We start from the raw sequence: 27,844 nt of genomic DNA on the forward strand, positions 1-27,844 counted from the left end.
CCTTTCTGCGCTCAGCAGCCCGTCTTTCTGAAATCTCCCCTGGGGCCGCTGTGAAGGGCGACTGTTCGGACCAGGCCCCGGCAGGCCTCCCACCCTCCCATCTGGCTCCCCGTGCACCTGGGTTCCTCCTGCCTCAGGGCCTTTGCACTTGCCCAGAACGCTTTCCCTTGGGCCCTTTAGCCAGCTCCTTCAAGTCCTCCAGGTCTCAGCACAAAGGTCACTTCTCCAAGAGCCCTTCCATAACCGCCCGATCTAAAACACACCAACCTTTCCGGCACCTTCTTTGATCTTGGCCATTGCCTTAATCACTACCTGCAGCTCCTCGTTATCAGCTTCTCCGCACTCGAGGGCCAGGTCCATAAAGCACTGAGCCACGGGGCTGCGTCCTCAGTGCCTGGCCCAGAGTAGGTGCTCAGCTAACAGCGTCATGGGCTGGATGGGTGGCAGGCGACTGGGTGGACAGGAAGGTAAGTGGGCGTGTGCTCGGGCAGAGGGATGGGGATGGACAGATGGAAGGAAGGGTAAGCTGACGCGCAGGGGAGAGCAGAAGGATGGACGGGGTGGGAAGAAAGGACAGGTGGGTGGATGGACAGATGGACCGATGGACGGGTGGGTGATGGAAGACCTGCACCAGGCGGGTGAAGGATGCACAGCAGCAGCAGGGACAGGTGGACGGAGGCAGATGTCCGTGAACAAGTGACAGATCTTTCCTGGGGTCCTGACTGTGGCTCGTGGGCCGAGGCTCCGAGTGCCGTCTCTCAAGGGGGCTGTTTGTTGAGTGGCCCAAGTGAGACCAGGCGTGGGGGTCCTGAGCCAGTGCTCGGCAAACCCCCCCTGTTGACGTCCCCTCATGAGCCTGTCCCCACTGCCTGGTGACACGGGGATGGTTTTCATTTTCACTTGGCCAGACAGAGGTCAAGGTGGTGAGCGCTGGGCCTGGCCAGTCCTCCCTGTCGCCAGCCCTGCCCCCTCCCCAGGCTCACCCAGGACTGGACACCCCTGGGCAGCCCTGAAGAAGCTCTGGGTGCCACTGCCCACGGCGGCTGTGCCCCTGTCCCAGCCAAGCTGCTTCCTCCAGGACCCCGCAGAGTTATGGGGACGCATTCAGAAGCATCTCCCTATCACCCCAAGTCAGAGACCCCGAGACCTGTGTGGGCACAACCCTGACCTGGAGGGCCCTGGGGCGCCACCCCAAGACTGGTGCCATCCTTGGAGCCACTCAAACAGAGGAACAGGGCCCCGGGGACCTCGGAGGGAGGGACCGCTGGGTGTGGCCTTGGAGCATCACAGATGAGGAAACCAAGCCAGCCGCCCAGGGCCACCTCCAGATCACACCCCGCACAACCGTGGCCTGCTGTGACCATTGCCCACCCGCCGAGCGTCACATTTAGATGTGCCAGCATGGCTAGACAGAGTCCCAAGCACCGTGGACAGCAGACGGTGGCATTAATAATGGCACTCAGATCCACGAGGAGGACCCGGGGGCGGAGCTCACAGGCACCCAGCACAGGGCCTCTCCGCCGGGCAAGGGCTGCTGCCCCAGGGCGCCCAAGGCTGACGGAGAGGCCCAGCCAGATGACTGCTCCCAGCAGGGCCCAGAACACCATGTGGCCCAGAGACCCGACTGGCCAGTGGAGGCCAGCGGAGGAGACTGGGCGTGAATCCCCTGCAGCCACTTGCCCAGGCCCACAGGTCCCATTGCCAGGCCTTCCCGGAGGCGCACTGACCCTCCCCTCCATGTCTCCGAGCCCATCCAGCCTGGGGAGGAGGCAGAGGGCCCTGGAACAGCCCAGGAGCCCAAACCTGGACGACAGCCAGGCCCGGGCAGGGACAGGAAGCACCCCTGAGCGACAGGGATCAGGACAGACTGTTCTGAAGGCACCCAGTGTGCCTGGTCCCCGGTCTCCGCGGCCCTGCCCCGGGGAACGAAGGAAGCACCACTGTGTACACCCAGGAGGTGGCCTGGGGCTGCTCCCCCAGCCTAACGTCTGGGTCCCAAATAGCTACAGACCTCAGCACTCTAGAGCCCAAATACGTAGGGAATGGCGGTGGGCGGGAATTGAGCATTTGCCATGAGCTCTCCAAACCCTCCACAGGCAACGACTCCATGAGTCCTCAGAGCAACCTCAGAACCCCAAGTGGTGTCCTCAGAATACCAACATGCACAGACACACCCCGTAAATGGGAGAAACTCAGGCTCAGAGAGGGCAAGGGTCCTGCCTAAGGTCACACAGTGTGGAGGTCACAGGCCAGGACTGGAATCCCAACCATCTGAGAAGCAAACCCACATTCCGTGCGCCAAGACACAGAGCTGACACCTCCCGATCGATGGACAGGTATGCATGCACGACGTGCGGGGTGAGTGTGAAAATCCCAGCCCCACACGCTGGCACGGTGATCTTTAGAATGTGGGTGCTCTCCTTTGTGTGTGGGGCGTCTGTGTTTGTGCAGGTTCAGCGATGAAGGGGCGCCGCTGTGCAGTCAGGATAAAGGGACACAAAAGGACCTGAGAGTCATCCGCCCGATCACTTGACGGGGATCTCAGGACACACCTGCCAGGTGGAGATGAGGGCAGGGAGAACCACCAAGGGTCAAGGTCAAGTGGAGGACAGAGGTGGGGACCCCACGGCACCCCAGAGACTCCACTGCACGGTGGGGCTTTTCCTGATGGACAGCTCGGGCCCCCCCATGCCCAGCGCTCCCCCACAGGCTAGAGGGCAGACCCCAGCACCCCATCCCTGGTGTGGGCCCCAGGCCAGGCCCCCCAAGCTGGGGAGAGGACGGGCCACACGGCCCTGACTCGCGCTGTCTCTTGGGACAGTCCTCCTCCGAGGAGGCCCAGCAGGAGCTGGCGGTGCGCTGACCCAGGGCAGTGGGGCAGACAGGGGCCGGCCGCTGGGCCCCGAAGACTCCTGCAGCTTCTCACCGCCTCCCTCCACCCCCACCCACCCCCTCCAGTGGAAGGACAGAGGGAAGAAGGAAGGACCCAGGGACTGTGTCAAGACCCCCCAGGGAAGCGGCCTGGAGCTCAGGGGGCAGCGACTGGCCTCTGGAGAAAAGGGCTGCCCCTGTCCACTGTCCTCTCCCCTGAGCGCATCAGGAAGGACACTGCTCTCTGCCTCCTTGTCTCCCTCCTCTGTGCCCAGGCCCAGTACACAGTAGGTGCTCAATAAACACAAAGACGACCATAATAAGTATCCCAAGGGGAGAGGAAACTGTGACCTGGAACTCCCATAGCAGATGGGGGATGGGGACAGGACTTCGTGGGAGGCAGGTCCAGAGGGGCCTCTGAACCCAGCTGAGGACAGCCAGGGCAGCTGTGCCTCTCTGGGCTGTTGGGATCTGAGGAGAAGGCACACAGCAGGACTGGCAAGGGCGAGGGTGCCCCGCCAGAGGGGCTTTCTAGGCCCTGCCCTGCAGAGGGCTGGTCTGGACTCGGCCAGAAGGTGCAGCAGGAGCAGGAGGCGCTGCGATCTGCTCACCTGGTTTCCTCTATACCAGTAAAAACAAAAGGCCCAGAGAGGGGAACGGGCTTACTCAAAGACACACAGCAGAGAAGCCAGGTCTAGAACGCAGGAGGCCTGACTTGGGGCCCAGAGCTTCCCGCCCTCTCCACCCGCCCCCCCCCCCACCAGGACCCCTCCCGTGCCCTGCACAGCCCTGGCACAAGGGGGGACAGGACAGGAGGGCTGGGCCTGCTGTGAGGCACAGTCGTGGGCAGCTGCCCAGGCCCAAGGGCCCTCGGGGCTCCCCGCCCGCGTCACTCCCAGCCCTGCCCAGTGCCCAGGGCAGCGCCTGCCAGGCCCGGCTTCATGTCAGGGCAGGACGAGGCCCAAGTCCACAGGAACCCGGGTGTGCCTGCCGCGCCTCCCTTGTGCCCGAGGCCCCTCACTACAGCGCAGTCCCCAGAAGCACCGCAGTCACGGAGGAAGCAGAACAGGAAAGCGCGCAGGCATGCCCCGCCCCCGGGCCCACAGCCCCGCCCACAGAATGCCCCGCCCCCGGACATGCCCCGCCCCCCGGGACCGCAGCCCCGCCCCCTGGGCCTCAGAACGCAGCTGCCCCTCCAGCAGGCCACGGGCACCAGAGAGGGCTGCAGTCCTGGGCCACTGCGAGCCGGTGGGTACTGCTGGTCAGGGCGGCGGGCCGCTCTGGGCCTCGGTTTCCCCCTCTGTCAGCCGGGAACGATGCCGGCCCCCATCCTGACAGGCAGGCAGGAGGACTGGTCACCGGGCCAGCTGCACATCAGGGGAGCGGGAGCGGAAGCAGCCGATCGGCGTTGATTATTGACTTTCATTGTTGCCACCGTTAATATTTCTGCTTCGACTACGAACAAAGATTCATGGCGTGGCCCGGACCTTAGGATTGACATTGTTTTTAAAACCCTGAACGGATCTTCTATGGGGGAGGCGCCTGTTTCTGAAGTGCCTACTATGTGCAAAAGTCTTTTTATATAGTTATCTCATCTAACCCTGCAATGACTCTGCAGGGAAAATCTTAGCTTTTTCTTTCTGTGGATGAACTGAGGCTCAGAGAGGGGAAGTCACTTGCCCAAAGCTACACAGCACTGACGTGTGGAGACAGGATCTAACACTAGGATCTTCCCATTCTGCCTGGGAAGGAGCCATGGAGAGACTTGGGACATGGGGGCTGGAGTCAGGCTGCCCAGACCCACGTCCCGCTTCCCGGTGGCCCTGGATAAGCGACTCCCTCTGTAAAATGGGGTTATAAGGATCAAATGAAGCAATGCAAGGGACATGGTGGCAGACAGCTTGGGCGGGGTGACTTCTCGCTCACACAAGTTCTCCTTCACTACACATGACGTTGTCCTTCTCAAAAGCCGGGTCTCGGGCTGGGCTGGGGGCTCAGTGGTGGAGACTTGCCTGGCACGTGTGAGGCGCTGGGTTTGAGTCTCAGTACCACATACAAATAAATAAGTAAAATAAAGGTGCTGTGTCCAATCACAACTAAAACTTAAAAAAAACAAAAAATAAAAAGCTGGGTCTCTGCATAGAGGGGAGAGGCAGCCTCGGTCACCCCCCGAGACTTGTGAAAGCAGGTGCCAGCCCAGAAGCCACCTGCATCTGCATGTCAAAGTTTGCCCTCTCTGACCTGGGGGGCGCCGTGGCCCCCAGAGACTCACTTCACAGACAGGACACATTCAGAGAGGTGATGTGGCTGCCCAGGGTCACACAGGAGGCCCAGGCCTGACGGCCCCAGACTCTGCCCCCCCCCCCCCCCCACCCAGCATCTGCTCAGAAAGGCATCCCAGGCCCCGGGCACATTCCCGTGGCCCTCAGCCAGCACAGGACTTGGCCTGTGACGGAGATGATGAGTGTTGACAACAGGAACATGAAGGCATAGGTGACCTCTGACCCCGCCCTCACTCAGGCAGCCTTTGGCAAGGCCCTGGGGCCCCCGAGGCCTGCAGGTCCTGGGTGGGGCTACCTTGGATCAGCAGGCCCCTCTGGGGGCACAGTCTTGAGGACTCGGAGCAGGCAGCCCTGACCCTGCTCCCAGGAGAGCAGCGGGGGACACGGGCCCCACTCTTCCTCCCGGCCCTGGGGCTCCCAGGACAGGAGGTGACCCCCAGCCCCTCCCTGCACTAGTAATACTGATAACAGTGACATAACAGCCACAGACACGGGGGACTGGGCTCCTGAGGGGCACTGTCAACGCAGAACACAGGCCGATTCGCTCTCCCATTTAGCCCAGAGTGGTTCACTGCCCTACCCAAAGCCACACTGCCAGCAAGTGAGGGAGCTGGGATCTGGCTCCCCCCACGCCATCCTCACAGCCACCACGCACTTATCATCTCCTTAGTGCCCAGCCTGCCCCCGTCCCTCCTGACCGCCAAGCACCCTGTGTCCATTTCACAAAGTGCAACCCAGGCTGGGCTGTGATGGGGCTGGTCAAGGTCATGTGCCCCCAAAAGAGGTGGCGCTGGGACCCGAACACAGAGCCCCGGCTCCAGGTGACACCCAGGTCCCAAACAAAAGTCAGCATGAAGACAGTCACCCCCAGCGTGTCCCCACTAGGTGGGTGAAGCCCCCGCCCACCCAGTACTGGGTCCAGGCTTCCCAGCCGCTCAGCAGAGGGACGCATGGCCCCACTTCCCAGATGAGGAAACCGAGACTCGGTGGGGAATGACCTGTTCTGGGCCATCAGCTGGAACCAGGTCCTCTCCTCCACACAGACCACGAGCCACACTCTTAGCCTCTCCTGGCAGCCGCTCTCATCCCCAAAGACCCCTCCCACTCCAGTAGCATCACGACCACGCAAGCTGCAGCACTGCTCCAGGTGAGGAGGAGGCTGGGCTCCCTGCTGTGGGGCTTGGCCGTGGCAGTGGACTGCAGATCAAGGGCAGGAGCAACACCTACTCAGCTCTCTCTGAGGCATTCACAGCACTGCGGGCTCCTGCTGATAATCATGCCCCGGCTGGCTGTCACCCATCCCCCTTGAGTGCATCAAAGAAGACCATCTAAATCCTGGAGTCCAGCATGCAGACCACGGCCAGACCAGATCAGTCAAAAGACCTGCTGACTCAGGCTCATGAAACAAATGGCTGCTCTACAAAAGGCCACTGAGATCTGGGAGGTGCTTGTTACGCAGCAAGATCCTGAACACCTGACCAATACAATGACCACACGTTTCCAGAAGGTCTCGTGGGTACACGGCAAATGTCTTCCAAGACACAGTCTTCAGCAGGTCGGATAAAATCCCAAAGCCCACAAAACATTGTGCAAACTGTGGGAATGATCAACTTCCCTGCCACCAGGCCACAGCCGGTGCCACTGATAAGACAAAGCCAACTAGCTACCCCTCTCTGGGGGTAACCCAACAGTCTCCGTCTCCCTCAGCCCAGCGTGAATGTAAGAGGTAGGGGCTGCACAGGGAACCTTCTGGAATGTGTCTCCCAGTCTTCTGCAACAGACGGACAAGGATGACCGAGCGGGGGTGTTATGACAGTACCATGCACCACGGCAAAAGGCACCCCTGTCCACTGAAGGCAGACCAGGTGACTGTTAGAGTCTGTAAACAAGTCAAAATAACACCTGGCATTTAGCCAGGGGAATGTTAGAGTTCATAAACAAGTCTGGATGGTGCCTGGCAAAATGCCAGAGGGAGTGGTTTGAGAAGTAACAAAAGCGAGCTATTAAGTGTGGAGATTCCTTATTGGTTGACTGATGTATCTAGTTTATGCTAATAAGATAAGCTGTGTGGAATGTATAAATACTGCTCCTGTCCTGCAATAAACGGCTCCTACTCCTGCTGTATCAACGTACACAAGTTGTTCGTCACCCCCCGGTTAGTTTGCTGCAGCCAGACAGACTGCGGCAGGTGACTAAGGACACTATGCACACGGGAGTGTCCTTGGGCCCTTAGGAGGAGCAGGGTCGACCAACATGTCCCAGCACGGGGAGAGCCGAGCCTGCTCCGCATCACCATCATCGCGGGTGTGGCCCTACAAGAGGCAGAGGCACTGATTCATCACCCGGCTGTTTACTGAGCACCTACTGCGTTGGGCGGTTCCAGGATCACAGCAGTGAGGACAGATGGGCTCCTGCCCTCTAGAGCAGAAAGTCAAGAGGGGAAACTGGCCATGATACCGACCCTCTGCCACCACTAATAATAATAAGGATGATCCATAACAACCGCAATCTGTGCGCGTGAGCGCACGCCGTCTCCAAGCTCTTGTCAAGTGCTCCTCACTGCAACCCTCAGAGGCAGGTCCAATTATTATGCCATTTATTGGGAAGGAAAGGGGCTCAGAGAGGTCAATTCAGCTTCTCAAGGTCCCACAGCAGCAGATAAGCAGCAGAAACAAAATTCAAACTCATCCCTTTGATTCCAGTCGGGAGGTTGAAATGTCATTGATAACTAGCAGAGTGTGACAGGGACTGGGAAGGGAATAAACAAGTGTACGTGAACCTTCAGGAAGGTCAAGAGAAATGGCTGATTTTTCAAGAAGTAGAATCAGGAGTTTGAGATGCACTTTTCACCCAGTGGAGTATCACTGTGCCGTCTCTGACACGTTGGGTGTGTGGTGTGCAACGTGTTATTTCCAGAATACTATCTGCATTTTGATGTGTGTTCGTCCTTCCTAACTCAGCGATAGGAGCAGCCAAAGATCATGCTTCGCAAACATGCTTCATATTCTTAATGGAGACAGGTTATAAAACATTTCAAAGGTCAGTAAATCGAGCAATTAACCAATGTCGCAGCAATAACCCCTTCCCAAAGTCAAGGCCATAATTCTTCGCATACTTATTCACTGTGCCCTAAACCATCCCTGACCAGAGGATTCCGGAAGATGGGCATCTTGTGCAGTCTTGGCTCGCCTAGTGCCTTGCCTGCAGAAGATCCTCAATAAAATATCGTATTGGTGGTGGAAAATATTACCTATGTACAAATCTGAGTCCCTGCACCTCAATCCAAACAGAGGTCGGCTCACTTTTAAATGGCAGGCGTTTGATGGGGGGAGCGGCCAGGAGCACCCACCCCTCTGCAGAGGGACAGAGTGACAGAGTGCATGGCTTTGGGGCAGAGGGCTTGAGTTCAAATCCTGACTCTTCCACTTCCCAGTTGTGCAAGCTTTTAAAGTTTTGGAATCTTAAACCACAGACTGGAAGATCCCAAAGCAGGCACTGCCTGGGTTTGTTGCAAAGAATTAAAAAGAAGAATGAAAGAACTCAGTCCAGGTCCCGTCTCAAAGCAGCTGTGCTACGGGCTTTGCCTGCGTTCTCTCTGATCCTCCCATTTCACAGAGGAAGAAACTGAGGCTCTGGGGGGAGGGACTCATCTGGAATTATCCTCCTGTAATCTGATGGGTGAGCTGCGGCAGGACTGTTCCCTTCTAGATGCGCATCTCCTATCCTTCCTGGGTATTCAAGGAAAGGCAGGGGGTTGCTAATGGTCTTTTGGTCAGTCAACACACCCTGTGTTCTGGGCGTGCCGACTATCCCCACTTCTCCAAGGGGCAGCCCAGACTCCTTCTGCCATCCCTCCCTGCCCCCGCCTCCCACTCCTGTCCCAGACAGCTGCTCCTTCCCCCACACTCCAGATTGGGTGAGGCTGCCCGGCCTGGAACACTTCCTGCTGCCGTCGATGACATCATACCCCACATCCTGGGCACAGCCAGGCCAGACTCTGTGCCTGGCACTTCCCAGGCGCCACTTGGCCAAACCCAGGGAATCCCTGTTTGATGGGGGGACCCTTTCAGCAGCCCATTTTACAGACAGGAAGCTGAGTATCCAAACAAGTACCACAACAAAGTCACAATCCACACTCCAGAGCCGAAGCCTGGCCCCCGGGTGTCCCTGGCTGGCTCCCACCTTCCCTCCTGCCTCCTCCTGGAAGCCTCCCTGGGTTTACCCTGCAGCACATCCTCTGAAGCTTCTGCCCAATGGACCTCACCGACTCCAACCTTCGCAAAACGCAAGGTGGCGGCCAGGTCACATCCCTGCTCTGCCCCCTGCGGCTGGTCGACCTCAGGACACCCCAGCCCTGCATCAGACACAGGAGTGGGGAACCCCACCAGCTCCCCACAGGGAGGCCCTGCAGACTAAGAGGTTTGACAAGATCCCTGGCAAGACCACGGCTGAGCCAAGTGCACACACTCACATGACCTAAGTGTGTCCCCCACAGCGTCCTTCTCCAGGTGGACTTACACCCTGAGGAGGTGTCGTCTCGAGTGGCTCTCTGGATATAACCCTGCCCCGCGTCCTGGCTGCCATCCACCTTCAACACCAGTGTCCTGCTCCACGCAAGTTCGGCCCACCTGGGTTTTCCCAGCAGCCTCCTTACCGTCCCCTCGGGCTCCAGGACCGTCCCCTCCCTTCAGTCTCCACATCGGCCAGGGCAAGAGGGCCGGGAACCTGCTGGGGCGCCTCACTGCCCAGGAATAAAGTCCAGATCACAGGCACTGTGGCCCGGTCCTGGCCCACCCCCGTGCTCCCTCCTCCCTCTGCTGTTGGGCTTTAGGACCCAGGACACCAGCCTCTTCCTGCTGGCAAGAGTCCAGGCGACCAGGCTGAGCTCCGTCCTGCTCAGGTCCCAAGGCCCCTCCGCTCTTCTAGATAAGGGACTTTTTCTCCAAAGGCTTCCCCACCTGACGTGTCTGCAAGCCGCATCTGGGACACAGTGTCTTGATGAGTTGAGTGAATGAGCCAAGGGGAATGAATGAGCCCACAGAGGAGATACCCCGAGGCTCCTTCCCTGAGTTGGTCAGAGACACAGTCTGGTGATGCTGAGGGGACCCTGCTCAGGGGCAGACAGCTGGCCCCTCCACTCCGCCAAGATCTGCACTGCATAAGGACCAGCTCTCGGCCCTCGAGGGGAGGGTTCCAGCTCAGGATTGGGGGTGAGGGCGGCATGCCCAACACCGGGAACCGGGCAGGTTCCTGCTCCCCAGCTAGAATGTCAGATCCGGGCGGCCCTGGCCACACTCCACGTCTGCAGTGTCGGCATTTAGTAGGTGCTGGATCCCCAGGGCAGGCAGACTGGGCCAGCTCACCTGCCCCGCCAAACCCTGTGCCCAGACACTGAGCACTAAAAGGCCGAACTTCTCTCCAGTAACTGCCCCTCTGTGGAGCATGCAAATCCTTTCAAAAGGATCCCCCCAAACCACCAAGACCCCGGCCTGCATCCGCACAACGACCTAGGGACAGTCCCTGGCAGCCAATGAAAGAAGCAAAACACAGGGGTCAGGAGTGAACACAGGTCTGTCCAGGATCCTTGATGCATTAGCAACGGGAGAAGCCTGGGCCAAATGCCTGGTTACTCATTAGCCAACCCCAGAGCTTCTTTCTGCAAGGAAGGACGAGGGGAGCCATTAACCCATCTGAAAGAAAGGCCAAGCTAAACATCTAAGTCTGCAGTGCAGAAAGACAAGGTGGGTTTCTGGAGCCTTCCCTCAGACAATCAGGGGGAAGTCCAGGGGATGGAAAAGGACAGGAGGGGCGTGCGACTATTTATAGGAACTTTTTCACCTATTGTGTCCATTCACCCCGACATGCCCGCCAAAAGGGGAAAGGGTGACATCCCCACCTCCCATTTTGTCTCAGTGAAAACCGGAGCTCAAACAGGTTAAGTGCGTTGCCCAAGGTCACCAAGAGTCTCCAAAGAAAAAGCTTATTTTGTGTGCAACAGGTATAGCCCTTCCCTTTCCAAAAGGTAATGGCTGCTCCTGGCTAGAGAAAGTTCAGTCCTGGCCTGCAGGAAGCCCTAAGCGCTGAGGTGCCCTGCGGAGGTCACAAGCCCGCTCCCGGACACTCAGACACGAAGAACAGGGTTGAGGGCGCCGCGCCTCGATTCCGAGGCCAGTGCGTGCAGCGCTGGGAGGGTGTGGAAAGGTCAGGCTAGAGTGCGGGTCAATGGGCAGCTTCCCTTCCCAGGGGCCCCGCCCGTGTCCCCGGGCGCCACCCGCCACCGGGGCGGGGACCACATGGGCCTGTCTGGAGCAGGGGGACTGAGCCTCCATCTCATTAGGTCCTCCTCTGCCCTGGGAAGACGAGCGGACGGAGCGCAGGCCCCGCAGGGAGGACGCGTGCAGAGCCCCCGGGGCCAGCGCGCTGCCCTCCGCCCACCCGCGCTGTCCCCAAGGCCTGCGCGCCCCGGCCCCCGCCCCGCCCGGCGCCCGGGCTGCCCACGGTCCACCTCCCGGGCCTCCAACCCGCACGAATGTCCAGCTCTTAGCAGCTGCATGCTGGGTACCCCGGATTTCCAGCGATCCCCCAGCTGCTGGCCACCAGATCTCTCGGAATTCACTCCCCAGGCTCGGACCCGCGTGGAGGGGGAGGGATCCACTCTCAATTGCCAATCACCCTCCGCGTCACTGCCTGGCTGGGGACCCAGGGGGACCCCAGGCCGCCGGCGCCCGATCCCTCCTGGGATCGACTCCCAAGTGGCCAACCGGGTGGCGCGGGATCCATTGGTGGCCCGGTGCGGGATCTTCCAGCGGGATCCACTCCCAAGTCTCGGGAGACGGATTCCCCGGGTCCCAAGCCGGGCAGCCCCTCCCCGCGGCCCCGGAGCCCGGGGATCCACTGGGTCCCCGCCTCTTCCACGGCCCAACTTTGCCAACTTCCCCCCCCCCCCCCCCCCCCCCGGCCTCGGCCAGGCAGAAACTTGGCGGCCCTCGCCCGAAGCCGCCTCCGCAGCCCGCTAGCGGCTCGGGACTGGGGGCGGTTCGCCAGCGCCCACCCCCGCGGCCGCCGCGCAACCTACCCTGGCGCCGCCGCCAGCCCGCGCCGCGCCGCCACCTGCCCGCGGCCGCCGCACCTGCCCGCGCCGGCCCCGCGCAGCCTAGCCTGCTGGGGGCGGGGCCTCGCGCGGGAAGCGCCCCGTCGCCATGGGAACCGGAGCCCGCGGCGCCTGCGCGGAGAGCACGGGCGGAGAGCGGCCGCCGGACCCTATCCGCCCGGGGGAACCTGGGCCTGGGACTGTTCGCCGGGTCGGAGGTCATCCCTCCCGACCCTCAAACCGTGACCCCGCCGCGTCCCCAGAGCCATCCCAGGCACGAGTCGGAAAGCCCCGCGACGGGCACCGACCGGCAGCCGGGTGCGTGCCCCCCAGCGCCCCAGGCCGCCGGGCAATTCAGGGGGCTCTGGGCGAGGGCAGGTCACACAGCGCCTGGACTGCGGGCGCCGGCCAGGAGTCGCGAGATCTGCACGGGGTGCTGGCACCCCCTGGCGGCGGGCTTGGGGACTGCACCTATGTCTTCGGCGAGGCGCGCATCCTACTGTGAGCCAAGCCACTGCCTTGTTGTTGCGGAAGGAAATGATGAATGTAGGCTTGTGTATCAGTTGAGAAAATCGTAGGAAGTCGCCCCTGGGATGGGAGGTGCCTGTCCTGCGTCCTGTTAACGGAGATCCACTGTGTTGCGCAGGCTGGCCTGGAATTCCTGGGCTCAATCAATCCTCCTGCCTCAGCCTCCGCAGTAGCTGGGACTGCAGGCGCGCGCCACTGTGCCCAGCCAGCGTATCCTTATGAAGCACCCCCCCTCTTTGCTGCGTGCTGGGGATATGGCACTGAAGCAACTGGCAGCATCCTGGCTCTTGGAGCTTACAGATTTTTTTTTTTGCGGGGTGGGGGAGGGGTGAACAAGTATATTGAATTGCATTTGTGACTCTGCTGCTAAGGAGAATTTCTGAGCATGGGTAACTGGAGGACCTGACATCATTTGTGCCTTTAAGTCAGCTAGACCTCGATATAGTTGAGAGAGAGAAGAACATCACACTGTGTGACTTCTGGAGAACTGCAGGAACACTCTCTTGCTTCATCTTTACCTCAGGTTGTTGGTGTGTACAAAGGGCAGTTCACGCGATTGCCTTGTTGGGACCACCACCCATCTATCCCCTTATACTGAGGAACTACCTAGGGCTCCCCAAGAGACTTGTCGCAATGACAGAACCCAGAAATGATGAGAAAGAGGACCTGTGACGTCTTATATCTTAGGATATTCTCCTTGATCATGATGTCATGAACACAGTCACCAACAGGACCCATCTCAGTGGTTTTTATGTAGGACCACCAGTACCTCTTTAAGACAGGAAACAGAGGATGATTGGAATGAAATCTCAAAATCTGTCTTCTTTATTGTGAAACAAAATCTCTCTAAGTTGCTTTGGACCTTGCTATATTCTGAGGCTGGTCTCAAACTTTCCATCCTTCTGCCTCAGCCTCCAGAATTGCTGGGAGCCTCCTGGAAGGGACGTATGTTTACTCCTGATTCTTTTTTTTTTTTTTTTTAAGAGAGAGTGAGAGAATTTTAATATTTATTTTTTAGTTTTCGGCAGACACAACATCTTTGTTTGTATGTGGTGCTGAGGATCAAACCCTGGCCGCACACATGCCAGGCGAGTGCGCTACCCCTTGAGCTACATCCCCAGCCCCTACTCCTGATTCTTATTGCTTTGTACAGATTAGGCACATAACAGGTAGCACTCTGAATGGACGTAAAACCACAAGTGAGCAACACTTGCTAAGGTAGCATCTGCGGCCTCTCCTGTCTAACCTTATAGGAACTTTCCATTTCTCCTTGATAGGACCAGAATGCATGGGCTGGAGGTTATGCCAAATGGATGTTCTGTTTCTCAGTCCTTCCACTTGCCATCTCCTCTCCATCCCAGAATGTAAGCAGAAAAGGGGACAAGACAGTATTCCTCCTGAGACCTCTAACCCAGATGTCTCCCCACTGGTGACCTCCCTGTCCCCCATTCTGACATGTCAGCTCTTCTCCCACCATCAAGGTTTAAGGGATTTCCAGAAGCACCTAACTACAACTCCCAGAATCCTTCTGGATGCACAGGGGGTGGGACTTCCTGGTCCAGCCCCTCCTTACTTCCCCCTGCACTCCAGTACCCTCCCTCTCAGTTCTGACTCCCAAGAGGTGTCAGGTTCAGGTTGTTTCCAGAATCAAACTCTGACCCCTCAGGGTAGCCCTGACTTTCCTCTTCCTGAGGACAAAGGACAGTGCCAACCAGGGTCTGTCCTGGGACCCCTTCTCGGCCATCTTCTGCCTCCTCCTTCAGGAAGTGTGTCCTGATTCGGCTGCCAGTGCTCAGGCTCTCTGGTGGCTGTGTCCCCTAGAGCTTCCTCCAGTGATGGAGCGTCCTGTGTCTGCGCTGAACACCATTAGCCCCTGGTAACCACTGGTGACCACTGAAAAGGTGGCCTGAGAGATGGAGGGGCTGAATTTTAAATTTTATTTTGTGTTTAATTCATTTGAATGTGAACCGCCCCCCCTGCCCGCCCCCCACCACGTCCACTGCTTGGAACCGTCTGGCCCGGGAGACCACCCACCGCTTGGCCAAGGTCCCGGCCACGCATCCCTGTGGGTGGCACATTGATTCATTTTGTTTTTCTTGTCATTCACACTTCTTGAGGGTGAGAGCCAGTGTATTCTTCAGGATTTTCTCTCAACCCAGACCTTTGCCCATGCCGTGTCCCCTGCCAGGAAGACTTCGCCCTCTGCCTGCCTGTCATCTGGTTAATGACTCCATGTCCCTCCGATCTTGGCTGTGACTTCAATTCCTCCCAGAGCCATCCCCGACTACCGAGGCGGGTTAGATGCCAAAGCCTCTGAATCTTGTATGACTCCCCCACCTCCATGAACGCCCGGATCGCACTGGGGTATAATTACCAGTTTTTTCTCTGCCTCGCCTTCTAGAGCATGAGGACGCGGAGGGCAGGGACCAGCAGGATAACTGAAACGGAGCTGACCCTTGATAAATATTCATGGAACTCAGTGTCGAATACATGTTTTCATATGATGGGATCCCGTGGCTGGTGGACAGTAATGATATTAATATACACTGTCATTGATTAAGTCAAATGCTTTGCCTGTGCTGTCTCATTAGATGTCACAACGATTCAGTGAGAGATGATCTATTACAATCTCCTTTTCACAGATGAGGGATCTGAAGCTCAGAGAGGTTAGGTACATTGCCCAGAGTCACACAGCTAGTATCTCAGTCTGGCTTCCCTGGAAAACAGAGCCTGAGGCAAATCTTATGTGCTAATGCTTTATTGGGGATGTGAACCCAGTCCAGTAAGGGACTTCCCTTCTGAAAGGGGACCTGGAGGCAGGGAAGGAGGGAGAGCAAATCTAAGACATGCCAAATGGGGCTGGCCTCAGAATCTCAAGGAACCATCCAGGAGCTCCATCACCCTGGGAATCTCCGCAGGGACAGACCTCCGCAGGGACTATGGGCGATATGTGACCTGCTGGCACCTGCCGTTTCCCGTCTACCTTAGTGGCAGTTAGGGCCAGTCACTCCTCACTTCTGGGTCGGGTCCTGCACCCCTGCTGCCCCAGGGAAGCCACTTCCTTGCTCACCTGAGAAGGGAAGAGAGGACCCCGAGTTCCGTCCCTCACAGGGTGTGGTCCGGGCAGTTTGGACTGCAGCTGGGGTGTTGGGAGCCTGGGCTGGGATTCAGGCCACACCCCTGCAGGCTCAGCTGGCCAAGTGACTGGGCAGCTGACCCAGGCCACCTGCAGGGGGAGGTGAGCCGAGGCTGGAGGGAGTCCAGAGGGACAGAGCCCAGGTCACCTGCAAAGGTGTGTCCATCAAACTGACACCCTAGTAAACACCAGAGCTGGGATCCTGATCCCTCCAAAGGCCATCAGCGAACATTGATTGACAGAAAAACGAATCAATGAGTGAGTGATTGAATGAGGAGGGGGCCAGAGCAACTACCTGGTCCAGGGGCGCCAGGTGGAGAGGCTGAGGCCCAGAGAGGCCGGGCGGCCCTAACTAAGGTCACACCTATAGGGCGCAGCAGGGACCCTAGCGTGTTCCAGACTTTTCTGGTCAGGTTTTCTGCACGGGGCTTGCTGGACCCTCCTGTGTCTGAGAGTGCCCGCCCGTCCATGCTCGTGTTCGCCAGCATTTTTGGAACACCGAGGTGACACCTCTTACTCTCACCTGCCCAGGGCCCACCCCTGTCCTGTCACACCCCCTCAGTCTTCCTCCTGGAGCCCATCCCATCCCCCATCCTCCATCCACGTGGGTGTTTTTTTTTTTTTGAGCGGGTGAGCCTCATGGTATCCCCGCCCTATCCCAGTTCCAAACCCCAACCCCCAATCCTGAGCCCCAGGAACTGGATGAGAACGTCTCATGTCCCTGGCCACGGGATTGATTCAGGGATGGGCACGTGACCCAAGCTTGTCCAATGAGAATTCATCACAACACTTGCAACAGCTGTGCAGAGAGAAGAGCTTCTTTACTCCAGGATTGTGGAGCCTGAGAATGTCAGCCCGAAGCCACCCGAGGCCAACACTGTCAGGAGAATCTGCCTGAGAATGAAGGCAGCTGAGCAGAAAACACAGCTGAGAAGGGCAGACAGACAAAAGGATCTTGAAGACGTGGCTTATCCACCTGGATCCAGCCATGCCTGAAGCTGCACCACAGGATTTCCAGTTATGTGCCGAGTCTTGTGCTGAATGCTGGGGGAGAGATATTTAAGACACAGCGCCTGGCTTTGGGGAGTTCACAGCTTGTAGAGAAGGTCCTGATGGGAATACAGAGAACTATGTCTGCCCTGGCCTGGGGCAGAGCTCTGACAGGTAGTGACCTGTGGCCAGACCCCAGATTGTAAGTCAGTGAATCCCCTTCTCCTGCCCAGGGACCAGCAACCCCCGCCCAACCCCATGGGGCTGACTTTTCCTACTGTACCCAGCCCACCCAGCCCCCAAGTGAAAGGCTGTTGATTTAAGGAACCCCGAGAGAAAACACAAGGTGTGGCCTCCTGCTGGCCAGTCACCTGGGTCCTTGTCTACCTGAAGATTCTCTTCAAAGGCAGCGGGGTCTCTTGCAAGATCAAGACTTAGATCCAAAGCCAGACACGGACCGGGGGGCGGCCACCTCGGAGCCTGGACCTAAGGCGTGGTGGCCGGAGAGAAGGGCCCTCCAGGTGAGGAGGGTGAGGGTGGGAGCCTGCTGGCCCAGCACGCCCAGGCTCCGGGGGTCCTGGAGCCCCAGAGGTCATAGACGGTATTGGGGGCACATGCGTCATTGAGCCTCCACAGGGAAAAACTAACTCCTGTGTTGGGGGACCCTTCACTCCACAAGGGGGAGCTCCGCTGGGCCAGGACACGGCTCAGAGCCACCGCGTCGTTTGTCTCAGGGGGCTCAGCCACCTCGCCAGGAACTGCACCAGAAATCAGCGGCCCCTGGCATCCGAGGAGCAGTGGGAGAATCAGATGGGGGACCCTAGTGGCAGCCCTTCCCAGTCCCGAGGGGTCTAGCTTCAGCTGGACGCCACCTGGACCCCCAGGCTGGGTGGGGTCCTGCTCTTTGCTCTCACCTGCCAGCCTGGCGGGGAGCATGCCCGTGTGGGTCTGTGGGTGGCGGGTTGGCACCAGTGCACAGCCTGGGCTCACGATGACGTCACGCTCAGCCACCTCCCTCCCCTGGCACACCTGCTCCTTGGGCAGGTTCCCAGTGTCACCTGACGCCAGCTCCCTCGTCCCAGGTGCCCAGGACAAAAGTCCAGGGTCTGCCTGGCCTCCCAGCTTCCTCTACCACACCCCAGCTCCCCCTGGGCAGCCCTGGCCACGGCCTTCCCCCTACCTGTTGCCAAGTCGCAGCCCTGGCTGAAGACCCTCAGCTCCCTGCGGTGACCCCTCTCCCTGTTCCTCACCCAGGGCCAGAGAGGTTCCCCGCCTGCTTGAGACCACCGGAGACTCCCCGGCTGCTCAGAAGTCAAAAGCCAAAGCCCTGTTGTTGTGACAAGCCCACCATGCTCCCTCCTCTCCTCCCCGCCACATGGGCCTCGCTGCCTCATTAGACCCTTGCACACCCCAGGACTCTTGCACCTGCTCCTCCAGAGGCCAAAGCCTTCACCACCCCTGACCAGGTGGCTCCTCCTTCACCCACTCCAGGTCCTTGCTCAAAGGTCACCTTCTCCTGAGGTTTCCCGTGACCATCCCGTCCCTTCCAGGCTTCGCTTTTCTTGTGGTTCTTATTCAGATCAAGCGTCTCCTTGGTATCTCGATCCCCCCGAGCTGTAAGGGCCCCCAGAGGGGCTGCCTGTCTTCCCCCTGCTGCTGAACCCCCCGCACCTGGAACCGTCCCTGGAACACGGCGGAGTCGAAATGTTGGTTGGGTGGATGGCCACATGGACATGTTCTGTTACCCTGTTTGTCTGTCTTTCCCACCAAACTCTAAACTCCTTGAGGCGAAGGACTCTGCCCTGTTTGCCATTGTAATCTAGGGGTGGGGGGCGGGGGCCACTTTGGGGGGCACGTGGACGTTGAAGGAATGATCCCAACCTTCGATTCACGGAGAGGGACATGGAGGCTGGGGGCAGAGAGACTCCAGGCCTCCCAATTCTGCTCCCGAGACTCCTGTGGCCGGCTGTCCCTCCTGGACCACCTGTGTGCTCCCAATGACAGCAGGTGGCAGAGACGTCCTGCCCTGACCCTGAGCAGTCCCGGGAAGCCGCCTGTAAGATGGAGTTGATGCAACCAGCAGCGACCTCATGGGGTGGCCGGGAGGCTTACAGGAAGGGATGCACTGGAAGTGTTGGGTCCGGGCCAGGACAGAGGGACAAAGCGGCCAGTCTCTCCCAAGCCTCCCTTGGGTGCCCCCCAGCTCCGTGGAGCCTGCCTGGATGTGCTTTGGGGCCGTAGCGCCTCATTTAGCTTTCTGGCACCTGTTCTGTCGGAGTGACTTCCCCAGGTGACACTGGCATTGTTTGGGGAACGGAGCTCCTTTCAAGGTCAGAAACACCCTGCGAGCTCCTGGTGCAGCCAGGGAGAGGCAGCTCCCTGCCAGTCCCGCCGCTCTCTCGGCTCCCTGGCTGGAATCCAGCCCTGGGACCCTGCCGAGGCCGGAGAGGCTACTTTGGGAGGACGGGGGCTGGGAGGGGGCCTCCATCCTCAGGGGGCCGCATCTTGCAGGTTATGGAGCCAGGAGTCTAATCCTGGACTAAAAAGCCCTTGAACCTGACCCTGAGCTGCCCGCCTGGGCTTGTCTCTGCCCGTCCCCTACACAATGCAGTCTGTCCCCTGCAATATTACAGCCACCTGCACCCCCTTTGCGACAGGCTGGCAGAGTGCCCCCCACTCCTGGACTCCGCCTCGGTTGTGATTTGGGGGTGAAGGGACTCTGGACCAGCTTGCTGGTTTAATTGCTGTTGGAAAACCAGAGTCGTGCCCTCCATGATTCGACGGGTCCCCAAAGTCCCCGTATTGGAAGCTGAATTGTTCATGGTCTTTGGAGGTGGGACTTTGGGAAGATCATGGGGGTTAAACGAGGTATGACATTTAACCTGTAATGGCATCTGTGGCTCTCTAAGGCCAGGAGGAAGGACGAAGCCAGCGTGCTTGTCCCTCCGGGAGGGACTCTGCCATGCTGGGGCGCAGTGAGAAGGCCCCCACCAGGTGGCGCCCCACGCTCTTGGCCTCCCAGAGTCCAGACTCCAGGAAGCCCTCCAGGAGGCTGGGAGGAGGGAGCCAAGGGGCAGGAGGCGGCTGGGACCCCAGGCATCGTGTGGCCCTCTGGGTGGAGGCAGACCCTCTGACCGAGAGGGAAGGAGAGAAGGATGGGAGGACAGAGGACAGACACACGGGAGGGACTGTGCCCTGCAGAAGTGGCGCGGGCAGGGTCCCCTCTGCCTGGGCTCTGACCCCCCTCCTGGACTCCGCGATTCCTCTTCCAGATGCGTCAGGGCCGAGCCCCGGACCCCTGCAGCTCTTGGTGTCCCCCATCCCCCGCTGGATGGCCAGGCTGGAGGGGGCTGCTGAACCGGGCTCGGGGCACAGGCCAGGTGCCGGGCTGGAGGGCACCTTGTCCCTGCCGTCTCCACCATTAACCTTGCCCTGGCTCCCAGGTGACCAGTGCCGGATGGTGGGCAGCGTGTGGGCAGCCCTGGGGCTCTCCCTCAGCTGCATCTCAGCCCTTGGCCTCGTCTCCCGGCCTGGTTCCAGGCCCCCACCTTCCCCTACTGCTCCTGGCCTCAGGGTGACAGCTGGAACCAGAGCTGAATGACCTTCACATCCTTGGAGGACATTCCTGAGGTGGCCTCCCCAGTTCCTTGGGCCCTCGGGGACACAGCAACTCATCAGGACAGAGAACGGACTCCAGTGAGGTGGGGTGTGAGGGTCCTTTGTTATCACCCAGACGTCCCTGCAACTATGAAGACACCATTAGGTGTACCAGGTTCTTAAACCTGGTGGCCCTTCAGAGACACCTGCAGAACTTAACAAAACTGCCAAGTCCTGGGGTCCACCTGGACCTCTGGCTCTGCAGGTGTGGGGTGGGTCTGGCTATATTTTAGCAAACACCCAGGATGATTTCAAAGGCAGCAGCCAGCCAGGTGTGGTGGCGCAGGCCTGTCATCCCAGCAGCATAGGAGGCTGAGTTGGGAGGATTGCAAGTTCAAAGCCAGCCTCAGCAACTTAGTGAGGACTTAAGCAACTTAGCAAGAACCTGTCTTCAAATAAAAATTAAAAAGAGCTGGGGATGTGGCTCAGCGGGTAAGTGCCCCAGAGTTCAATTCCCGGAACCCAGAACAAAACCAAACCAAAGCCAGCTCCAGGACACTACAGTGCCATCTGCTGGAAGTTCACTGTCATGAATTTTGCAAATCCAAGATGATCCCAGATTCACCTAGAGTTGTGCAGTGTACAACCTGCACGCTCCTACTTGGTTACCCTCTAAGCTCTGCTAAGTTTGAAAATGAAAGCTGAGATGTGGACGTCCTTGTGTTGCTGCTCATTACCCAAACCAGCAACAGAGCAAATGGGTGCCCTGTCTGGCACCTCTAGACTGACCACAAAGGAGACGTTACAGGTGCCTCTCCCGGGGATGCCGATGTGCAGGGTAGTGAGCGCTTGATGATACAGGCCGGGAGGTGGTCGGTGGGTCTGGATCTCAGTTCTGGCTCCACCACTGAATTATCTGTGGCCTGAGCCAAATCTCTCCCGGGGCCTCCGGCTGTTTGTAGAAACAGGACATAGTGGACAGAACTCTTGGGGATGTTTTGAGGACACAGTGGCTGGTCAAGAAGCAAATGGAGGAGTGTCCGATGCCCGTCCTGACCCTTCCTCTGCCCTCTTCCTGGCAGGCTGCAGCTGTGATGCTCCTGGGAGGCTGGCTCCCGCTGGCCTCCAGTGCGGGCCTCCTCCTGTCCTGGGCACTGGCCTCCAAAGACTGTGTCCGAGGAGGGGCGGTGGACTGATGCCAGGGCTACAGGCCGTGGCAGGGAAGCCACTGGTCATCCCAAGCCCTCGAGACGCATTTGCCGAATGAGTGAATGAATGAGCTGTGAGCAGCGTCTGGTCTCCTAAGACAGATGGCAGAGTTAAGCCCTAGGATTGTGACCTATTCTTGGTCCTTAAGCAAGCTGGAAATTGCTGGGGGTCCGGGATGATGGCATCTTGATGCAGCCTACTCCTGCCCTGAGCCAACCCAGTTCTTTGATTCTCTCTTATCCATTTGTGTCCTCTGTACCTGGGTGACCCTACACAGTTGGGGAGGTTGTGCACTGCACAATCATACCCGGCTAAGAGCTGAGAGATGCTGACCTCCAGCTGCTGCCCCACTTGCTAAGCCGTAGACACACAAGACTGCACCTGCGGAGGGGGTTGCTTTTCTGATATTCACACGCAGCCCCTGGATGCACCAGCCCATCTTGACTGCAGCTCTCAGTCCAGTAACTCTCCACCGTGGGTGAAGGTGACCAGCACCCGGCAGGTCTCCCTGCTGCCCGACCCCACCCCCCGCCCCCAGTCGGTCTGCCGCACACTGGACAAACAGGTCCTGCTGAAAGTGAAATGGGATCCCGCCAGGCAGGCTGGCTCCTCCACTCTCTGGTGGCTTCCTGTCACAGAGTGAAATCCAAACTCCGGGTCCAGCCTCTGGGGCTCCCCAGACCCAGGCCTCCCCTCTCCACCGCCTCATCTTTCCCTCCTGTGCCGGGCTCCACTCCAACCCACTGTCCTTTGCTCCTGTCCCTCCTGCTTGTCCCTCTGCCTGCAACCCGGTTTCCCCAGATCTTGCCACACCCCGCTCCCCCTGTCTGCTCGGACGCCCTGCCTCCCTGACCTCTGGCAGCTTCTCTCTCCTGCGCTTCGTCCTCCCCGGCTTTAGACCTTCACCCACTTACTTGCTTATCTGAAATCCCTTCCCCGTCTCCCAGATCACTGTCCGTCTTTATCCACTTGCTCCTGAGAGGGCAAGGACGTAGCCATCTGCCTCCACGTCCCTGTCGCCCACAAGGTGCCTCACTTATGATAAATGTCCTACCTTCCAAATATTTGTTCAGTCACTGGATGAAGACGCAACTTTTGTCCTCAGCTTTCAGGGGGAGCAGCATCTGGCAGTTACAATGTATCTTAGTCTGTTTTGTGGTACTGTCAGGAAATACCCGAGGGTGGTAACATTATAAAGAAAAAGTGGTGGGTTTTTTGGTTTTTTTTTTAATCTTAATAGTTCTAGAAGCTCCAGGTCAAGGGGCTGCATAGGGTGGTGGCCTTCTTGCTGGCTGTGTCCTGAGTCAGTGCAGGGCATCGTATGGTGGGAGACGGGAGTGTCCATGTTTGTCCTCTGGTCTCTCCTCCTCCTCTTACTCACACCTGGAGGCCCAGCCTGATGAACTTTCTACTCTGGATCACCTCCCCAGAGCCCCCCGCTCCACACATCTCCAGGGTAGGTGGGCACCCCCCACTCACGGTGGGTGTTAGACGTGACACGGGAGCCGTGGGGAGGCACGGACTCCATACCCAACTGCGGTGCAGCCCCAAGACGTGTGATGCCGTGGGACCCGGGATGGCAGGAGCTCCGGCGGGGGGGGGGGGGCACCAGGGCATCTGGTGACTGCAGCCTCAGGGGTGAAGGCTGGAGACCCAAGCTGCGAAGGGACGGTGGCTGGGGGTGGCAGGGGTGGGGACATGCAGAGTCTCTTGGAGGCCCTCCTCCAGCTCACGTCATTTCTGTCACTAGTGTCACCACGGCACGTCCAGCGGCTTCTTAGGCTGTTAGCTGGTTGTCTTCATGGACCTCTATTCAGTTTGAAGGGAGATGGCAGGGGGGGCTTCAGTCATTCCTGGGAACCTGTGACTCCAGCGTCTCCACAGTGGACACTGCCATGAGGGCCGGGCTGGGCCGCGCTGGCCATGACCTGTTATTCTCGTCCCTGCTGTTTGTTAGCAGAGTGCAGCTTCAGCAGACTTAAAAACGACACAACATTTTTATAACAGTAGGTTATACTTAATATAAATTTAACCTTTTTATGATTATTTTTGGTCCTGGGGATTGAACCTGGGGCACTCAACCATGGACCACATCCACCGCCTGCTTTTTTTTTTTTTTTTTTAATTTTCATTGTTAGACAAGGTTCAAGGCTGGCCTTGAACTCCTGATCCTCCTGCCTCAGCCTCCCGAGCTGCTGGGATCACTGGCGTGGGCCACTGCACCTGACCCTGTTGACCCTTTTTAAGGGGACAGCTCAGGTGATGATCAATATATTCAAAATGTCTGCAGCGTCGCCACCACCCATCCTCAGGGTTCTTTTCATTTGTAAAATGACAACTCTGTACCCACTGAACAGTAACTCCCATTCCTCTCCCCGCCAGGCCCTGGCACCCCCTGTGCCTTCGATTGCGGTGAACTTGACCCCTCTTCCTCGTGCGAAGGGTCTTACTAGTTCTCCTTTCCCTTCGGCTTACCTCACATGGCCTGATATCCCTCATCCAGGTTCTCGTTTAGGTCAGAATTTCCTTCTATCGTAAGGCTCAGTAATGTCCACAGCTCTAAATACACACACGCTTCAAAACAACAAGTCGTACCTAACAAATATATTCTGAGCCGGATGTGGTGGTTCACAACTGTCATCCCAACCACTCGGGAGGCTGAGGCAGGAGGGCCTCAAGTTGGAGGCCAGCCTCTGGAAATTAGTGAGGGGCTAAGGAACTTAGTGAAACCCTTTCTCACAAGAAAAAACAAATGAAACAGGCTGTGGGTGGCCCAGTGGCTAAGCACCCCTGGGTTCCATGCCTAGTACCAAAAAAAATGTATAAAAATACATATATATTTGTAAATTTAAAATGAACGCATCTTGGGGCTGGGGATGTGGCTCAAGCGGTAGCGTGCTCGCCTGGCATGCGTGCAGCCTGGGTTAGATCCTCAGCACCACATACAAAGATGTTGTGCCCACCGATAACTAAAATAAAGTATTAAAATTCTCTCTCTCTCTTCTCTCTCTCTCTCTACCTCTTAAAAAAAAATGAACGCATCAACCGTTCCTTCGCACCGGCACACCCTTCCGCTTGTCTGTTCATCTGCGTTGGAGCCGGGGCTGTGCCACATCAGCTGCGGGAACACGGTGCCCGACTTGGGCGCTCAGCCAGAAGGGGGGGTGGCTGATCCCATGGCCACCCCTAGAGCCTTCTGGGGAGGAGCTATGGTCCTCGCAGCAGCTGCACCACCCGCTCCCACCCGCCGTGCGCAGGTCCCCATGTCCCCCTTGCCACACTCACTTTCTGGGTTTTTGATAGTCACCATCCAAATGTGTGTCGGGGACTCTCAGTGTGGCATTGATTTTCATTTCTCTTGTGACAAGTCAGGTCCCTCCAACAGGCTCTGATGGTGAGCGCACGGATGGGGGGGTGGGGGTGGATGAGCTGATGTATGGACGGATAGATGGGTGGGTGGATGCATGGATGGTTGGAGGATGGGGTGGAGGGATGGCTGGGACAGTTGGTGTGACATGCAGAGAGGTGGATGGCTGAGTGAATGCCTCCGTGTAGAGGGGTGGGGAGGACGAGCTGAGTAGAATGTGCTTGGATGGATGATAACAGGTGGACGGGGGGTTGAATGGTGGGTGGACGGCTCGTGGATGTCGAGGCCTGGGGAAGGCCAGCCCAGTGCCCTCCCACCTTCCGTCTCTAGCCCACCATCCAGCCTGGCCTCCCCGTTAGCCAAAGCAGTCTGCGAGGCCCCCTCCATGCACCGTGGTGGGCAGTGCCAGCTGGGTGGGGCTATGTCACTGCCATCCTCAATGCAATCCTGGCCAGCCTCCTGCCCATCATCGGGTGGCCCTGAATGACCAAGGTCCAGGGGAATGCCATCTTCTCCAGTGACACTGAGAAAATTATCCTTGTGCCAGAAGTAAGCAAATAAAAATCTTCCAGGAAGAACAGAAAGAGTCTACTCTACAGTTGGATGAAATCATGAATCCATGTTCAAGTTCAGATCCCACCTCTGCTTCTTCCTTGCTGTGTGACCCCAGGCAAGCCACTTTACCTCTCCGGACCTATTTATTCTTCTGTAAAATGAAGGGTTGTTATGACAGTTAACTCAAGATCTTCAATGTAAATAAAGTATTTTGGCACACAGAGTTCCTTTCCTCCCTTCCCAATCTCAGGGAAGTATCTGATTGGTCACCACCGCATCCCATACCCACAGTGCGGATGGGTGTGCCAGCAGCCTCACTTACAGAGCTAGAGTTAGAGCAGTTGCTGGTACTGGAATGGGGGAAGGCTGCTGGGCATCCCATGGCCAGCTTGCTCTTTAATGGAGGTTTTATTTATTAAGATCATTTCATAGATATGAAAATTGTCAGAGAGAGAAAGTCATTTGCCCAATGCCACACAGCTGATCAATGGCAGAGCTGGGATTTGAATCCAAATCCGACAGACTATTGGGGAGGTAAAAGACCACCCGGGTTTGCTCCCTCTGCCCCCACCCACTCAGCTGGCATTGATAGATCACAGGAAAAAGCAGCTCGTGTTTATCTTCCAGAAGGAACAGTAAAGATGACCCATAACTTCTGCTTTGAAAAAAATGGAATAAATAGAAAAACCTAGGCAGCCACAGAGTAGTGTTCCACGGGACTGGGAGGCCAGCAGGACATTTCCAATGTCATTATGATCACTTGATGCCAATTGCCCTGCCGTGCAAACCCAAGCACGTCACAGCACAAATAGCAGCAAGCAGCTGGGTGCGGTGGTGCCCACCTGTCATCCCAGGCAGGGGAGGCTGAGGCAGGAGGATGGATTTCAAAGCCAGCCTCAGCCACAGTGAGGCCCTAAGCAACTCAGTGAGACCCTGTCTCTCAATAAAATGCAAAATAGGGCTGGGATGGGGCTCAGTGGTCAAGGGTCCCTGAGTTCAATCCCTGGTACCCCCCCAATCCCCAAAAAAAGCCGTAAGGGGTGCCACCAAGTAGAAGCCCCTCAATCCTCAGGTCACCCACTCAAGCTTGGGGTGGGCCACCTGGTCTCTGTGCACCTCACAATGGCTCCCAAGGTCCTTAACTGTTTCTCTGTGAACTGTTTCAGCAATGCCAAAGGGAAGGAGTCCCCAGCCCTTAAGCAAAGCCATTTACAGAGACTCTGTTTTACTTGGCAACAGGCAGAGGGATCCTTCTTGATTGTTTTCTCTCCAGCAAAACAAGGTGTCCTTTTTTTTTTGGCAAGGAGGATAGCACTACAGAGCCGTGGTGCCCACAAGGGGAGAAAGGAGCGGGCGGGGGAGGGCCGGGACTGCGTGGTTCTGCTGTGGCTGGCCGGCTGGCACTTCCAGGTGAGTCAGCTGTGCCTCTGTCCCGGGCGGAGTTCTCCATGTTCCCAGAGGCTTGAAAGCCAAGAGGACGCCGTAGACCAGACCCACAGGCAGCTGCTGCTCAGGACCTGCGGCCTCAGCGCACTGTTGGCGCTTCTGCATGGCACAGCCCAAGGGGGCTGGGGCGTACCCGGAACCGCTCCCCTCCTGGAGCCGCAGCCTCTTATCTTGCCAAGACCCATCTGGGAACCCGGGGTGGACGGGAGGAGCAGGGGAAAGATGGCCTCCCAGCTGGAACCCACTGCCACCGCTGCCGAGCAGGCCTGGGATGCTGGATCTTCACTCTCCGAGAGGCGGACAGTTGATTCTCCTTGAAGTCTTTGAAGGAGGGAGGACGGCTGGGGGCTGGCGTGTTCTCCACACCTCTCAAGTCCTTAAATGACCTTTTCTTAACTGAATCTTAAATGTCTCCTGAAGGTCCATGTGCTCTGGGCTTGGTCCCCAGCTGGGATAGCTAAGGGAGGTGGTGGGACCTTGAAGAGGTGGGGCCTGGTGGGAGGGAGTTAAGTCACTGGGATGAATGTCCTTGCAGGGGATCCTTAGAACCCTAGGCTCTTCCTCTGTTTCACTTCCTAGCCTCGAGGTGAGCAGTTTTGTTCCACCACGTGCTTCTGCCATGATGCGCTGCCCCCAGCCCCAGATGTGGAAGGGCAATCATGGACCTGATGATCCAAACTGAGCCCAAGTAAAACTTTTCTCTTTTTAAGTTGGTTATCTTAGGTGTGTCTTACAGGGACAAGATGTTCACTAACAGGCTTTGCACCCAAAAC

General features: G+C 58.0%; 2 protein-coding genes and 1 long non-coding RNA gene across 5 annotated transcripts in view; 2 read left to right on the forward strand and 1 right to left on the reverse strand.

The window, feature by feature from the left end:
* Positions 1–12,290, reverse strand: part of Kiaa1671 (KIAA1671 ortholog) — a 149,128-nt gene extending 136,838 nt beyond the window's left edge. The window contains exon 1 of one of the 3 annotated variants that reach the window (XM_058573594.1): positions 12,229–12,290. The gene's annotated coding sequence lies outside the window, so the exon portion shown is untranslated. Of the gene's footprint in view, positions 1–9,807; positions 9,880–12,228 lie in introns of those variants that run through there. The other 2 variants (XM_058573597.1, XM_058573596.1) reach the window with 2 other exon arrangements.
* Positions 10,116–25,848, forward strand: LOC124081118 (uncharacterized). Its single transcript, XR_006847959.2, has 2 exons — positions 10,116–10,894; positions 25,643–25,848. It is a non-coding gene; the product is annotated as an uncharacterized LOC124081118 (long non-coding RNA).
* Lhfpl7 (LHFPL tetraspan subfamily member 7) lies at positions 20,355–25,848 on the forward strand. Its single transcript, XM_046427283.1, is given in 7 exon segments — positions 20,355–20,418; positions 20,421–20,539; positions 21,577–21,658; positions 21,661–21,725; positions 23,896–23,912; positions 25,401–25,477; positions 25,480–25,848. Coding segments are annotated over 7 exon segments (576 nt in total). The 3' UTR covers positions 25,632–25,848.
* Positions 25,849–27,844: the final 1,996 nt, after the last annotated feature.

Source organism: Marmota monax, unplaced genomic scaffold (genome assembly GCF_021218885.2).
Source record: "Marmota monax isolate L192 unplaced genomic scaffold, Marmota_monax_Labrador192_F-V1.1 WCK01_AAM20220418_F8-fsc00177, whole genome shotgun sequence".
NCBI lineage: Eukaryota > Metazoa > Chordata > Mammalia > Rodentia > Sciuridae > Marmota > Marmota monax.